Raw genomic sequence first — 16,195 nt, forward strand, 5'->3', positions numbered from 1 at the left:
TATAGGACAATACATTGTCGGACAACATGCGAGCTTCATGCCTTTTAGGTAGTGAGAGTACCGGGAGAAGTGCAGCTCTGAAAAAACAAAAGCTCTCAGATGACGTGTTCTTTTATTGTTGCCAGAAGAGCCTGGAGACGCTTTTACGAGATGCGGACGCTGTTATTGATAGACAATCTCCATGCTGCGGGGCAAAAGTAGTTAACGTCGACTCGTGTCCTAGTACATTTCTATTCTGTCTGCTTAATTGGTGCTGAATGTGCTGACGGACATTTCAGTTGCCTTGATGGACCAAGTCAATGCTTTCTAGTGTCTGTGGTTCATGTCCACATGTACTGTACAGCACAGATAGTCCTAAAAACATGCACTATGTGGACGCAAACACAAATGATCTTGAGGCTGATCTCAGGTAATGATGTAAAAGTGAACCTCTGGGCTCTCCTGAGGTCACAGTGTGACTCGTCTTGGCTCATCTCCTCTGCCTCCCCTTCACCGCTCACAGATTGTGCTCCCTCGCCCGCGCTTTCCTGAAACGCTTGCTCACCCGGACCCACTTGTTTATCAGACTAATGTTTGTTCTTGTCAGAGACAATATGTTCCCTCTCTGCGACAGTCTACTCAGTTCCTCCTCATCAGTCCCCTGGGTTGTTCGAAGTAACTCAGTATCTACGGACACCTCTCCTCCGACCAGTGGAGGGCTTCACCTGTTTCACCTATTTCACCTAAATTCACAGTAATTACATTTAAACATAAATGTATTGTATAGGAATTCATTCATTTAATAAACAGACAGAACCATGAAGCCCGAGACACACGGCACACAGGTCAGGGATAACGTGCAAAGGTTTAGACGGGGTTAAATGTAGGTGAAACTAAATATCCCACTGTTCCAACCATCATCTAGAAATAAAAAGGTTATGGCTCAGCTGAGAACCTAACAAGACGTGATCATTCCTAAACTGACTGCAGGCTGAGGAAGAAGTTTTCATTTAATTTGCAGATTAAAACAAGGGGAGGTGAGGACACGTAAAACGTGTAGAAGAAGGTGCTTTGGTTAAAATAGTGTAGAAACCTTTTAGGGTATTTTGCAGATATTTCCATGAACAGATATTCCTGTGGGCGCTATATTGATTAACCAGCTAGGGCTTTCTTTATGACACTACAAAGGAAAATCATCTTTAAGCCGAGTCACTTAAGGAATCCCAGTCGAGGTGTCACAAATGGAACTTGTTCTGAAGCTTCCGGACTAAGAGGAATTTTCCTTTTTCATTTCCGTCCACTTGGGATGCGATTTCACACCATTAGACAGTTCCTCCACCTCACACCACCCCGAAACCATAAATATTTCAACCTCTCAATCTATATTCATTATAAAACACATGCCCAATGCAATATGTGGTAGTGAGGACACCAGGCTTTTATTTATTCATCTTATTTATTTATATTTCTTTCCTGAGGGCAGGACGCTGCTTTCTATCCATCTGTGCTGATTGCTGGCTATTACAGAGCACTTAGAGGCTCCTCTGAACTGGCCAAAGGGGAGCAAGGCTCTCTGGAGAACTTCTCGCTTCATAGCTCAGAACTGTATTTGTTCTATACGTTTTAAGTCAAATAATTATTATGAGTGTGATGACAGATTCAAATATCTGTTAATAATGAGTTTAAAGCAGCACGCTCGAATCACATGCTAAAAAGAAATGCAAATGTTATAGTCCCTTTTACCTTTCTGAACTTCTTGCAGTCTGGGTGTTACCTTTGCTTTAAAGGGCCGGTGAACGGTAAAACCCTCTGCTCGCACCCTATTTTTATCAGTTCACTTCAGTTACTTTTTAATTTTTTTTCTTAAAGAAGAACTGAGAAAACTGCTGAAAAACAAGTGTTATAAAAAATTTGACATTTTATTGTTTGTGTTGTTGTTGTTTTGTGTGTTGTATTATCAGAGGTATTCAACAATTTGGTTCTGGGTTAGCCAAAATGTGCAAAAACGTTTAACACTAATGGTCTATGTCCAGAGAAAACAGAAAACGCGGTAGTATTGTGTGTTGTGGCTTAAAATGGTCATATCCTACAACACCCAGAATGCACTGTGCTCTGACAAATATCCTGAGCTGCAGCCATTGGACCTACCTGATCCACTGACTGTCTTTACGCAGCATTACTCTAGTTTACAGACAAACGTTGAGACATTGTTTTACGTTTTTAACAAAAGGTTATATTTTAAAAGTGTTTGAAAAAAGACAGTTTCTAAGTCTTTTAGCAGCTTTTTATTTTTGACCAAAGCAGACAGTTGTTAGAAAGCCACAGATTCTTTATTAAGCTAAAATCCTCTTTTTTTCTTCATCTGCAGTTTGTGGCTGGAAAAACATGACAGTTGTCCCTTCCAAGATTCTCTGTGACGATACGCGACCGGCCGATATCACCTACAAAATGAAGTAAATTTATTAAATTAGGAGTAGAGTTGCTGCCAGCCGCTCAAAGCTAATGCCCAAGCTAGCATTAGCAGTGCTAAACCCATCAACATTATATCCTGGATGTTTGCTCCAGTTTCTTTTTGGTCTCCTGAAGCTAGTTTCTTTGTTCATATGTAGCCCAAAACCGATAATCTGAAACACATGTTCCCCATCAGCTGTAGAACTTCATCCAAGATGCCATTAAATATTAGTGCTGTACGTATATACGAGGATAAACAATGGTGGAGAGAGCATTTGAGCTACAGCAGGCTGGCTCAGCCCCCTCTCGGGTTGGCCACGCCCCATCATAGGCTGGTCCCGCCCCCTTCTATGCCTGACTGTTACTGGAACAGATACAGAGAAGACCAGGAAGCACTAGTTGTAGTCTATGGGCACAGGGCAATCCACCAGGGCAGTTGACAATGGCGTGTTTTACATCATCTCCAGCTGCCCATAGAAAACATGAAGGAATCTGACGGTCCCTTCATTCTTTAACACTGCTCCACATGTTTTTGGTCAACCCCCACTGAAAATTGTTAAAGTATTCCTTTTAATTTATTTTTTACAAGTACTGGAGTCAGTAAGTCAGAAATATTTAGAGCCACAACGTTATTGTTCTGACAGAGATGGCTGGTGTGTTTTTTTTTGTTTTTTATATATATTGTTCATCCTGATGCAACCTGAAAAGTGTGCGGTTAATGGGGGTACTACTTTTATTTCAATATGGGACCATATTTTTAAGAACTCTAAGGCAGCAATAAAAGTAAGACTTCCAAATGAGTCACATTAACTGAATATTCATTTGCTTTCAGTGAAGCTCAGTGTTTAGAGAAATGCAAGGGTTTTATATACATGCTAATATATCTACTAAATACAGTATACTACTACTAATACTATATACTACTAAATTTTTTTAAATTTGTAAAAAATCAGGATGGCAAGCAGGTCCACCCAGTGGCTAGACTATGAAGCTATGCTGCTGTCCCAAGTGCACAATGTCCTGATTAAATAAGTGGTGTTTATCCCCTGGAAAAGACCATAAGCAGCTATAAAACATGAACACATCTTTTGGGACAGGAATCACTAGAGCACCATCTACTGAAGCTGCACAGATCAGAAATCCAGCATCTTACTGGTCTCTTGGGTGCTGCTGTGTCATGTTACTGTGGTGATATGCAGATCACTTCCATGACATGAACAGTATGTGTTGAGCTTAGGTCTGGATGACCGCATCCTGTTGTACAAGACCATCAACACGGGCAATGGGAGGCTACATGCGCAAGTCAAAAGCATAACAAGATATGGATTTGTGCAATTGCTGCAACCCAGCTAACGTTGATTTGTTTCTGCCTTTGTGTTGTTGTTGTTGTTGTTGTTGTGTGTGTTGTAATTCAGGAGTATTTAACTAATAAATCAGATTGGCTCAGGTCTTAATATACATAATAAGATTTTTAGCTTTTTGAAAATCACACAACATCCATCACATGACAAACAGGAGTATGTACCAAAGGCATCAATAGGAATTTGTCTTTTACAGGAATTGAACTGATGTGTCTCCACGCGGGGTTGTAGTCTCCAACTACAACCCCGCGTGTCCTGGCAAACTTTGAAAGATAAAATAGTGGCTGATTAATGCGGCCTCCTTCTGCTAAACGTTGTCAAACTGTGGTACAATATGTGTTCATGCCATGTTTTTAATACCACAGCTTTGATTTCACCTCCATGATAATTTACCCCATGAGTAAATTATGACTGAATCATTCAAACCTAATACAAGCAAACGTTTAAATATGATTTATAGATGAAAGTGAAATATTGTATTTTAAAGAATACAGAGGGACAATAAATGTGCATACAATGATAATTATTGCTTTAATGGATGCATATTGACTGTCAGCATGAAACCACACTAAGTATTTCATGTCTGCATATAGTGAAATTTGTCCTCTGGTGTGATGGATAAGTGTTGGCCCACTCCTCCACCCCCTGCCCTTCCTTCTCCTCTTTCCCTCCATCTTACCTATTGATTTGCCAATAATGTGTTTTCAGTGGTAGATTAATGGCACATTATCTTGACAAGGGTGTCTGAGGGGACAGGACGTGAGAGACGATGCCCTTTAATTGATACACAGAGAGAGTTTGTGTGTTTGCGATAATGAATAAATGATTGCCTTTAGATTATTTTACATAGATTCAATCCAAATGGAGGGCTTGTGTTCGCTATTGTTGAGCCATTTTGGCTAAAGCTAAATGAAAATCTGTTACTCCAGGTAATCACGAGTTGCATTACAGTATATGTGTGCAATATTAAACCTTAAACTAAACTAAATTGGACAAGGGAGATGTATTGATGAGGCACAAATTGAGTTGGTAATGTTGTAACATTTGTGCGAAATAACTTTTTAGCCATTGTAGAGCTACTCATACTTCTACTACGTCATCTATGTCATAGACCACAGGACCATGGAGTGGAGGCCGACTGAGCTGTTTGACCTGCTGCAGATGTCATACCTGTCCGATCGATGGAGAAAAAAAAAGGAACAACCGTGGTTATCTTACAAAGCAGCTCATTTGGAGTTGGGCGATTACGTGTCTGTCAATTCACTGGCCGAGTGGTACAGACCTCCCTTTGTTTAGCAACGCTTTCCGGCCCCATTGGCTAACTCCCAAGCCATTCTCAAACCAGATTAGACGTATAATCTTTACAACAACGATCAAATTGGCTAAAATTACATTTGACTATTCCTCGTCTGGGTATTTCTGAACAACGTCCGCATTCAGAAACACAGGTGACACATCATTTGGATCCTCTCAGGCATTGGACAAACTGATGCCCAGTATGTTCCACATGCTGTTATAGCTTTAGCTGTAATTGTGTTTAAGGGAAATACTGCCAAGTTGAAATGGTTGCATGTTGACTCTGCAGGTGCCATATAGCCATTATTACCGGACACGTCAGACACTACAGTACAACGCATACACGCCTCAGCCTAGTTTATACTCTGTGGCTCATAAAATCATTCACGAAATAGTGTTTTTCTCTTCTACTTAGCTCACTGTGCAATTAGTATCTGGCCCCGCTCCAATCTGGTGTCATCTTCCTTCACCCCTGCACTCTCTTATCTCTGTGTCTGTATCACTTGCTTTTATCTGATTTCATCCGCACTGCCATCTTTCAATTTCCTCAAGCAATTTGCATGGTGGGGGTGGGGAAGGGGACGGGTGGGGGTCTAAATTATCAGATCAATAGGCCATCAAACAGTCTTTAAGTGTAACACGTACACAACCCCTGGCTCAGGTTTCCATCCTAACTAATAGCTCTGTTGTTTACTTTACATTGTGCTGTGTCATGTAGTTCTGGTCTCGAGTTGCCCTCTGGCACGGGACCCTCCGAGGGGAATCCACATGGGCTTGTCAGCGACGACTGACACTGCAGAGGACACACACTCTACATGTCGTTTGGTGTCCAATGGATTGTGTTCTACCTGTGCGCCTAATTTGATTAGAGGTTTTGGTCACAATGTTTCATTAGCATGTGTACACATCCATACCAAATATGACATCATATGACGGAACCGTAGCTGGGGCTGGTTTCTCCCATCGTCTTAGGAAATGACCTTTGTGAAATGAGTGGAAGAGGTCGACAGGGGTTAAAGTAACTGGCGAGCTGAGGGGAAGGAGGGGGGGGGGGGGTCATCTAGTGATGCAGAAAGGAGCTTTACACTGCGTAGTTCAGGCACACACTCCGAGGCGGTCTCACCCAACAGGAACAGCACTTTGTTGCTCCCAACCTCTTGTTATAGAGAGGCGCAGACCCATGTAGGAATACAAACGTGATTGTGGTTTTTCCAACACAAACACACACTCATCAACTTGTTCTCAGCCCCCCTCTCTCTCCCTCGGCCTTGTTACACACTCTTCTCCTCGGTCCCTCTTGTTCAGTCATAATCACACACTGACGGGCTTCAGTGCACACGCTGCTGTGATGGGCTATGACAAGGCAAGAGGCGGGAGACAAGCAGTGTAAGAATGGACGAGGCCGATGGAGTGACAAAATGAAAAGAGCACTGTGGTAGGAACAATTAGCACATCTTACAAGCAGTGAAGTGGATGTGGTGGGTGTTCTTATGTGACAATTACTTAGTAAAGAAGTATAATAAATAAAGATGAATAAATAAATAATAAATAAATAGCTTAATCTCTGCAGTACAGACACCAAGTGTTTCTAATCTCCATTCTATTTTCATTAAACGCAGCCTAAACATTACTCATATACCGTTCGACCACACCTTGCATCTTGACTGTCTGTCGTCATGTCTGGGGGCGGCCGCCGGGGATTGTGGGTATTGAGAAAGTAGGCAGCAGCTGAAATACGAGACGGCCTGTCGAACATAACGGGCCTCTTTTATTTGCTGAATACGCACGCACACACACACGGTCGGCGTCTTTCATCATGTATGTAATGACGCAAACAAACACCCCAGAGATTTTAATATTTGGTGGATCCACAGAGAACAGGTATCGATGGGTTTGGTATTATCTTTGATGTTTTCATTTTGAAACATAATTAAGGTAGAATGGTTGAGAAGGCACCACTGATCAGGTCTCATAACTTTTAACCCAGTTAATGTGGAAAGAAATTGTCCTTTTGCAAGGAAGTGACATTTGACAAGTCATGATGAAGTCCAAACAAGTTTAGTTCTGTGCTGAACAAATCTGATTACGAACATCAGGTTTAAGGCACTATGAGTGTGAAACAATTCCCTCCAGCGATCATAAATAAAATATCAAATCATCTTAGTTTTGGGAAAATCATGAGTTTGTAAAGAACAGAACATGTGTTTTTCACCACAGAAATGTGAGATACTTTTAAAGGCCAGAAATATGAACTTCCCACAGTCATTGGAGCAGAATCTGAGTTCAGCTGCCAACAAAAAAACTTTAAAAGTTTTATAGTTCATATGGATTATATCCAAAAGTAGATTTTTTTTTATTTTGTTCTTCAAGCTTTTTATTCAGTTTTTATTACAGTTTGAATTAAGTGGATGCGCTTCTAAATGGGGCCGTTGATTCTCGTGACCGATTTTTCCTTTTTTCATCCAGGTTTATCCAAATTCCAAATCATGTGACAGCTATTACACATTATCAAAAAATAAATAAATAAATAAGGGAACCATAAAACCCTTTTTCTGTTTTGGGAGAATTTCCTACTAGGTGTGTTTATTCTGGAGCACTGTCTGCTTTTTAAAGACAGAATATTTTGTTATGTGTCTGGCTTTGAGTTAGTTTGTAGGAAATGAACCTAGACTTGACATATTGAGCAGGAGAACAATTTTTCACTGTGTATCATTTAAATGATGCTGCGTGGCAGTGGTACGGCTACACATTGCCTTGTTGAGGAAGCGAGACATGAAACTCTGTCTTATCAAGAAAAGAATGCACCAATACAGGAAGTGCTTGTTTTATGTTCACTGCTACACATATTGCCTTCATGACCAAGCTTATGATGTAATTTTAAAAGGCTTATGCATATACAAAGATTGAAGAGTTGCACCTCAGCTCCTAAATGTGTTGAAACTGACTGACCTTTGCAATGTAATCTTAAAAACAGTAATATTTTCTCAATGTTTTAGCTGCTTAAAGAGAAACACTGGGCTGATGTCTCATGTTATGTCACAGTATGTTCCTTATTTTCCCACACACAACACACTTGTTGTCTGAGCCCATGTGTTTGGCTAATACATTTGGGACTGATTGTCATTTAAGACAAAGCATCTTTTGAACTTTTTACAACTTATGTCAGTGTCAGTTCCTCATAATCTGTCAGTAAATCACCATTTTCCCTCAATAATCCGTTTAATAATAATTAAGCATAATTAGGCATAATTTTGTAAATCAAACAAAATTTGCCAGGTAACTTCATATCAATAGACTGGCATAACATTCATTGTATCTCTATTAACTGCAGTATGAAAATAAAGCACTTAGATCTTAAACACACAGTCAGACTCAAAATAATCAGTTCTGTGTATTTCTTGCTTGAAGTTGTTTTAATTACAGTAAATGGTGTAATGAGCCTTTAGGAAAACGTGAAAGAAAAGAAATAATAAACATGCGTGAAACAGAATAAAATGTTAATTACATTCATTTAAATACATATAATTTCAGTATGATACAGGTAATGCATGCAAATAGCGAGGCTATGTAGTAAATTCTTTGGTGGTTTAGGCTGCTAAGAAATGCTGCTGTCAATAATAATAATAATAATAATAATAATAATAATAATAATAATAATAATAATAATAATAATAATAATAATATGTAAAACATAAAATGCTGGGACTGATATTTATTAGGCCTCCCACAGGCTACTATCATTATCATTAGCCTGATATGTTATAAAAAACTGATATGTGTAATGTTTAGTGTCAGGCCTATAAAATCAATCAATAACCCTGAAGAATAAATAACACCGCTTGAGCTTATTTCTCTGTGATTGCATTTGCGATCTTCAACCCTTTAAGGCCTTAGCTCCGGCCCGACTCCCCAAAATGCTCCCAACCCCTGGCACCAGACCACCAGCAGTGTCTCTATCACGTGAAGGACCGCGTAAAACATCATACGTCCCCTTCGTACAAGCTGAAGTACTTGCGCGCGTTGGAGAAGCAGAGGTAAGGCGTGCTGCTCCCCGGGTACACGACGGGCAGAGGCATGGGCAGCACGCATCTCCCCAGCAGGCTGCTCTCCTTGTACAAGGCCGGGAGCTGTCCCACTACCACCACTGGCTTTCCAGTCTCGGGGAAATCGCTAATGGGTCCGTCGATTTCTGTGGAGATCTGTCGCTTCAGTTTATTCCTGCGGTTCTGGAACCATATTTTCACCTGGGTTTCCGTGAGCTGGAGGGAACTGGCGAGGCACGCGCGCTCCGCGCTGCTCAGGTAGCGCTTCATGTCGAAGGTAGACTCCAACTGGAAGATCTGTCTCTTGGAAAAAATCGTGCGCGTTTTCTTCTTCGTTATGATTTTGCCCTTCTTGGCCGCGCCGTCGTCTTTGTGGGGCTCCGTGGCCGTGGTGGTGGAGCTGCTGTCGTCGCAGCTGCTGTCCCCGCTCTCCAAGCGCACCTCCGGCTCCTGCCGCGCGTCTCTGCGACTGATGACGACCCGCTCCGCTTCTCCGCCGCAGCTCCTGATCAGCTCTGCAACAGAATCACACTTTGCTTAGACTCTATAAAAGCACGCTACTACACGGGCAGGAAAATAGGAACATCTCATCCAGCTCGTGCGTAATTGTGAACATATGCAGCATTCATCCCAAACCCCTCGTACCACTTTTGTGAAGCCCGTCGCCCGAGCTCTGCCTCCGCTCCTGCTCCTCGCGGTGGCTCTGGAAGCCGCCTTTACGCATCTCCCCGGTCGAGTCATCGCGGAGTTCGCTGAAATCACAGCTGTCACAGTCCCTCCCGCTTGTCTTCAGATTCAGGATGTTGTCAATAGTGAATTTCAAAGAGGTGGCGGGTCGACATGGTGCGTCCACTGTGTTCATATTCTCCAAGGCGTGGGTCCTCTCCTGTTTATTTCCGCGACTCAACTGGGATGAAAGTCTCACCACTCACGTCTCGACGCGGCGCGCAACATAGCAGCAGCCAGTGCTGGGCCGGCGATGCTCTGCCTGCGCCGTGACGGCGCCCACCGGATGGTGCGCCCTTTGTCCCCGCTGATTGGCCCAGAGCGGCGTGGCGCGCGGGCCAATGGCGGCGCGCGCATAGGCGGAGAGTGGAACGGGGGGCAGGATAAAGTGGCCGCTCCCTCCCCCAGCGCCGCTCTCCTCGCGCCGCTCTCGGACGTCCACCGTCGCACACTCGCAGCGAGGGTGCCCGGGGTCCGCAGGCGCAGATGCTCTCCGGGAAAATAACAGCGAAACCACAGACAATGTAATAAAGCGATCGTTTGTACCATTCGCTGTTTCTGTGGCGTTAATTGTGACGTTTAAGGGAAAATGAACAAAAACAATCCGCCACCTATAAAGTCCAGCGTTAATCGTTAGTGACTGTTAAATTTTTAAATCTACAACCTTTGATAATTTCATGGATCGAAGTGTAACAATTCATCTGATATGAGATCAGCTGTTTTCTAGTAATCTTTTACCCTCAATATTTCTCTCTTTTGCCTGATATAGTGATGCCCAAATAAGCCATCGTCTATTTATATTGTACCTTAAGGCTGAACGAAGGCAGGGGTTTGTTGTGATGGCAAAACTCGAGCATTCTGAAACTCAGTCTTGTATGTGGCGTTGCAACGTTTAGCCTCTTTCGTAAACAGCTTGATGCGACCACGTGCATATCTGCGTATCTTATCTTATCTAGTCAACGATCTTATTTATCAGATATTTGTTAAATTACTTCACCCAACTCTATGATGGTTTGGGCTTCAAAGCCGAGTGGATGGTGGATGATGTGTAAAGGTCTCCCGAATAGACGCACAGCTCCTTGTGCCGCAAACCGCAGATGCGTCACAGGATGAACTTTTACTGTATGTGTTACACAAAAGAGATTGAGCGTGTTGGGTCGTTATAAACAACAGAAAACAGACTGTTTTGTGCTATATTTTTATTTCTCCTTTACGTGAAAAAAGTGATAAAGTTGTAAAATCTGTGGCATTAAATATAAAGTTACGTTTGCAAAAATATGTGTTTTCAGACATACAATACAATATTTCCCCCCCCCCCCACGTCCGTCGGCCCTGTTTCTCCAGTCCACATTGTCACAGGAGCGAAGAGTCTGAACAGAAACTGATGTAGATTTATACATTTGTTCGTCCCTTTGGGTGTATTGTACAGTTCACTGCGTTGGTGTGGGCTATTGCACGACTCGTGTGATGTTTGTGTTGTTCAACCGTTCCCACGTCTTTACACTAAACCAGCCATCTGCGACCTCAGCATGCTCATAGAATGAGCGAACGAGGACAGAGGGTAGTTGACGGTAGCCGCGTGTCCGTTCACGCCGAAACCCAACGACGTCGCGGGCGTGGGTCCCTCGTGATACAGAATGGGAACCCTGACAATCCGCTGTGTCGAGTTCGGGCCGTGGGCAGCCTCCTGGTCCGCCGCCAGCTGCCTCTTCCATTTATTCCTCCGGTTCTGGAACCAGATTTTGACCTGGGTCTCAGTCAGGTGCAGCGACGCCGCCAGCGCCGCCCGCTCCGAGCTGCTCAGATACCGCTTCACGTCAAACGTGGATTCCAGCTGAAAGACCTGACTGCGGCTGAACACGGTCCGGGTCTTCTTCTTCCGGTGGGAACCGGGGTCCGACGACGCGTCTCGCGCCGACCGCGCGTCACGCTCGCTCCGCGCGACGACGTCATCGTTGTCGTCCGTCAGGCGTCTCTCGCCCGTTTTCTGTTCGGTTTCGTCGCTGCCCTCCGTTACTGGCTCCGACACCGCGGGCGATCCCCTGTCGCTGGCAGAAGAGGAAAAGCAGTGGTCCTCGGAGCTTGCGTTGTCCCTTGGGCCTGAAGGGAGGGAAACAAACGCATTATTAGGTTAAAGACAAGGATAAAATACCCAAAGGAGCTTTCTAGTGGGTGTCTGATATACTGATGTACGAATAAAACTCTCGTTGCTCAAACGAAGAAATCGGCCAGGCAAAAGCAATAAATTAAAAAATGAAGAGCACAAGAAGAATAATTTTGAAAGTTAGGAAATGACAGACATTTGAGGGAACAGTGTAAAGTATAGTTCAACTCAATAACGTAGGAAACACAGGCCTATAATCCTAACGTACGTTGTGTCAGGCCTGATTATAAGAAACAGCATCCAACGAGGTGATGATGTTTAAAAATATAACATTTTGTTTTCAAATGAAAGTTTCATGCCTTGTGGAGTTTTGTTTGCAATCCGCGTGCGCAATCTTCAGATTTGAATATTGCATTCAAATTTTTTATCGTCAGATTCGTCACATGAGGATCTTGTATTTTTTGCAGATCGCCTCAATCCTTGTGTGCAGTTAAATATGTGTTATCAAAGGCATGAGGGTTAAACTGTACTTTTCGGAGTCGGAGGTGTGAACAGACTAGAGGAAACACCGCTGCGCTCCTCACTTGACCCAGGAACCAACTGCATTAAGGCCGTATGCTTCTATAAGATACACAATACACATAAGATACACTATATACACGGAAACGTGGCTAATTAAGATGTACGATGTCATAAGAAGAGCTGCAGCAGAATGCATTCTACGTATTCATTGCTTTTGCATGTATTCAGGATGGATAAAAGCCATATACTCACTGTGCGGCAATTCCAAAACTCTGAAGTTCAGCGCAGATCCCGCACGGTACCACTGAAACGGCGGCTCTCTGCAGGGGGACCGAGCCGTGGACCCGCAGTGTTCTGGTGCCGCAGCGCCGGTGTCGTTGTGGAGTCTGCGGGTGGAGACCGTCTCCACACCTGCTCCCCCCCGAGCGCTGGCCGCAAAGCCCTCCCGTTCACTGCGGCCCTTGCTCAGTAGGTTCTCTATGAAAAAGGACGACGCCCTCGATGGAGCGGGAGACTGGTTTTCTACTTGCTGCTCCCGCATACTTCTCCCGCCTCTCGGTGCCTTTTCGCGCAAACCGAGCGCATCCGCTCCCGACGCTGCGCCGAGGCGACCCAAAGTAGTCATTTCGAGCGTCGCTGCTTTCGCGGACGAGGAGTCATGGCAGAGACGGGACGGGGATCTCCTCGGTGCCGGCGGGAGGAGAGAGAGAGAGAAAAACGGAAGCAGTAGTGGAGCGGAGCGCCTCAACGAGCCGAGGGCACCCAGCGATTGGACGAGCGCAGCAGCAAATGGGGTTTTCCAAGGAAGGGAGCGCCGTGCGTCAGCCGCCGCCGCCGCCGCCGCCGCCGCCGCTCTGTGAGCGCGTCCGCGCAGGCCCGTCCCCTCCGGGCCGAACAGCTCGCAGAAACACGCGGTTAGTGCAGTACAGTAGGTTTTATATGGGTCAGCCACAGTGCAAATCAAAATAAAGATCAGCCGTCCGCTGGGTCGAAGCCCCGGAGCGCGCGCCTCTGCACGGGCAGCTTTTAACCAGCAGGCAGTGACATCACGGAGCCTGAAATTTTAATGAAATAAAAAGTCACGGATGTTTCATACAGTTACAGAAAGCCAAGATATTTTGGCGTGTGTGTGACCTTTGACGGCTCCTGGGGTGACGGTGACGTTCCGTCTCCAGGGCTCAGTCAGACCCACGTGAAATAATAAAGTCATGACGCTTTAACGCGATTCTGAAGACTTCGCACGCAAATTTTCAGGTGAAACAGGCCGTGTCGAAATGCTCAGGGCAAAGCTTTTTACAACGTCCGAGCGCCTCTTAACGCTAGGTGACTTCTGCAGGTCTAATTTAACACGTTTATAGTGTAAACTTCTATGTTCGTTTCCCAGTCATTTTTTCATAAAAGCGTATTGGAACAAAGCAAAAAAAATATATCAATGTCATCGCAACTGCGCCAGTTTTTTTCCCCCAAATGAACAATTGCAACTACATTTAACTCATGGATACGAATTTTTCTCTACAATGAAACCCATGTGTTCATATAGAGTCACTTCTGGATTTAAACTTTACACTTAACACAACAATAGGCACGCGCGTTTGTAGGTATGCGTCCAGCGGCGGACCTACTTATCTCGCAGGTTAAGGACGGGATTATCATTATTAGATCATCTACAACATTTAAACACGTGCTGGCGGGCGTCTTTACCCTTTAGTTGAAATGGCAAGACATTTGAGCCCTTTATTTCCCTCAGTGGAGTCAGCCGCGGTGACCTTTTAACTTCAGCGCAGTCTCTCACACTCTTCCTCCCCCCCCGCCCTCCCTCCCTCCACCCCAGGGCTAGGTTTACCCTTTGACAGGGGATCAGCGGTAATGTTGCTCTTCAACCTCACACTCAGCGCAGACAACAGTAACATAAGCCGTGAGTGGAGGAGCGGACTCCTGCACCTGCCTCGTGGTATCGCGCTAAGTAAAAAGACGGATGTCGCGGGGCCTGACACGCGTTTAACTGGGTTTGTCCTCCTTAATTTCTTCGCAAGACCTAAAGCAGAAAATCACGACTTAATTAGTACCAGTGTTATTTATATTGCTGAATTTATATACAGTATTAAATGTGTGAACATGAAGACCAAAAGTAAAGTAAAGTTTATATATAACAAATCCTGTGAGGAATGCGCTGGATTAAAAACTAGATCCAGGTGTTTAATGGTTTGATTTTTCCTTTAGCCTGTACCTGATCATAATTCTGGAACAATCCACAACAACAATTACAAAATGGTAGAATTGGATGGAAAGACAACAAAACTAAAAAATGTATGAAAATTAATCCATTACTGTGTTCTAGTTCTAATATCTTGATCACCGAGTTTGAGGGGAAATGTTAATATCTGAGGGGCCCATATTATGATATCAAACTAAGAATAAACTCCAGTACCCACTGTGACCTCAATAATAAAGGTCAAAAATGAAGGCTTCAACTAAAAAAACTGATTAACTGCTGAGTAAAACTTTACAGGTGTAGTGCATTTAATCCAAACATGAATGTGGCCAGTAAATGTACATATGATACAAGTTAAGGAGCTGTTAAGTAAAAGTTTTTAGCATTTATTCAAAATATCATTTAGTTCTACATTCAACCAAAATATGAAGAACTGTTAATGTCATATGAGACGTTGCTTTAAAAGCGAGTAAACATTGTAGTAACACTGATCGCTGTATTTCTGCATTTGGAGCCACCTCTTTGAACCCAACCCTCAGTATCGGCATGTGAGCTGCAAATGGTGACGCCGCACATGTCAAAGTCCCACATTAGATCGTTTTTCTCTGCGCACCGCAGGCCGTCTGCCTGATGTGGCACCCCGGCCAGCGCCCCCTGCTCCGGAGGCCGACGGCCCCGGCCCAGAGGGCCGTCTCTCACTCCTCTCTCTGCCTCCTCGCCCTCCCATCCGCCTCCTGATCCTTATTTAGCCTGGCGTGCCCTTTGCTTCGTACGGCCGGCGTGCGCTGCACCACCGCCGCGGCTCCGTGGCGCTGGAATACAGTTTCACCACACGAAATGATATCAGCAGCATGTGCTCGGGGAGACAGCTGCATCAAATTGAGCATGGATGTATAGAAGGGGCTGTTAGTGGGTGTTTCTCGGCCCGTGTACGTTTCCTCTACGTTACAGTCTGACTTAATATCCTTCAAGAGGAAACAGAAGTCCTCTTTGAGATGGAAGAGAGACTGAATTACATGGTTTATAGAAAGCTAATTGACTGAGCATAACACAAATGACCTTTAAATGACAGAGGAGTAAAACCTAATTTGTGGATTCAGATATTCAAAGTGTCATTTCATCATTCGCAGCTGCTCACTGTGCGGTTTGATCGAGTCCATCATACTGGAGGCAGTGAGACAGGAAGGCCGGTCACACACACACACACACACACACACACACACACACGCACACACACACACACACTAACACACACACACACACACACACACACAAACACACACACACACACACACACACGCACGCACACGCACACACAAACACACGCACGCACACGCACACACACACACACACACAAACACACGCACGCACACGCACACACACACACACACACACACACGCACGCACGCACGCGCACGCACGCACGCACGCGCGCACGCACGCACGCACGCACACACACACGTTTAAATGTGTACACAGCTTGACTGAAGCGGTCAAAGTC

General features: G+C 44.4%; 2 protein-coding genes across 2 annotated transcripts; both read right to left on the reverse strand.

Moving 5' to 3' along the window:
- Positions 1 to 8,479: 8,479 nt before the first annotated feature.
- On the reverse strand, positions 8,480 to 10,150 carry hmx4 (H6 family homeobox 4). Its single transcript, XM_029150925.3, has 2 exons — positions 9,776 to 10,150; positions 8,480 to 9,645 (listed from the first exon to the last, which is right to left on the reverse strand). Exons 1-2 carry the CDS (start codon positions 9,990 to 9,992, stop codon positions 9,068 to 9,070), a joined length of 795 nt encoding a protein of 264 aa, XP_029006758.1. The 5' UTR covers positions 9,993 to 10,150; the 3' UTR covers positions 8,480 to 9,067.
- An 899-nt stretch (positions 10,151 to 11,049) lies between these two features.
- On the reverse strand, positions 11,050 to 13,306 carry hmx1 (H6 family homeobox 1). The gene is made up of 2 exons (XM_029151854.3): positions 12,735 to 13,306; positions 11,050 to 11,956 (listed from the first exon to the last, which is right to left on the reverse strand). The coding sequence occupies exons 1-2, from the start codon at positions 13,105 to 13,107 to the stop codon at positions 11,355 to 11,357; spliced, it is 975 nt and encodes a 324-aa protein (XP_029007687.1). The 5' UTR covers positions 13,108 to 13,306; the 3' UTR covers positions 11,050 to 11,354.
- Between the last annotated feature and the right edge of the window lie 2,889 nt (positions 13,307 to 16,195).

The sequence above is a fragment of the Betta splendens genome, chromosome 1, assembly GCF_900634795.4.
Source record: "Betta splendens chromosome 1, fBetSpl5.4, whole genome shotgun sequence".
NCBI classification, from domain to species: domain Eukaryota; kingdom Metazoa; phylum Chordata; class Actinopteri; order Anabantiformes; family Osphronemidae; genus Betta; species Betta splendens.

Excerpts from the sequence above, each read along its gene's own strand:
- hmx4 (XM_029150925.3), bottom strand. The coding sequence starts at position 9,992 with ATGAACACAGTGGACGCACCATGTCGACCCGCCACCTCTTTGAAATTC. Across the intron at positions 9,646-9,775 it reads CGACGGGCTTCACAAAAGTG|AGCTGATCAGGAGCTGCGGC; the intron begins GTACGAGGGGTT and ends ATTCTGTTGCAG.
- hmx1 (XM_029151854.3), bottom strand. The coding sequence starts at position 13,107 with ATGACTACTTTGGGTCGCCTCGGCGCAGCGTCGGGAGCGGATGCGCTC. Across the intron at positions 11,957-12,734 it reads AGTTTTGGAATTGCCGCACA|GCCCAAGGGACAACGCAAGC; the intron begins GTGAGTATATGG and ends CCCTCCCTTCAG.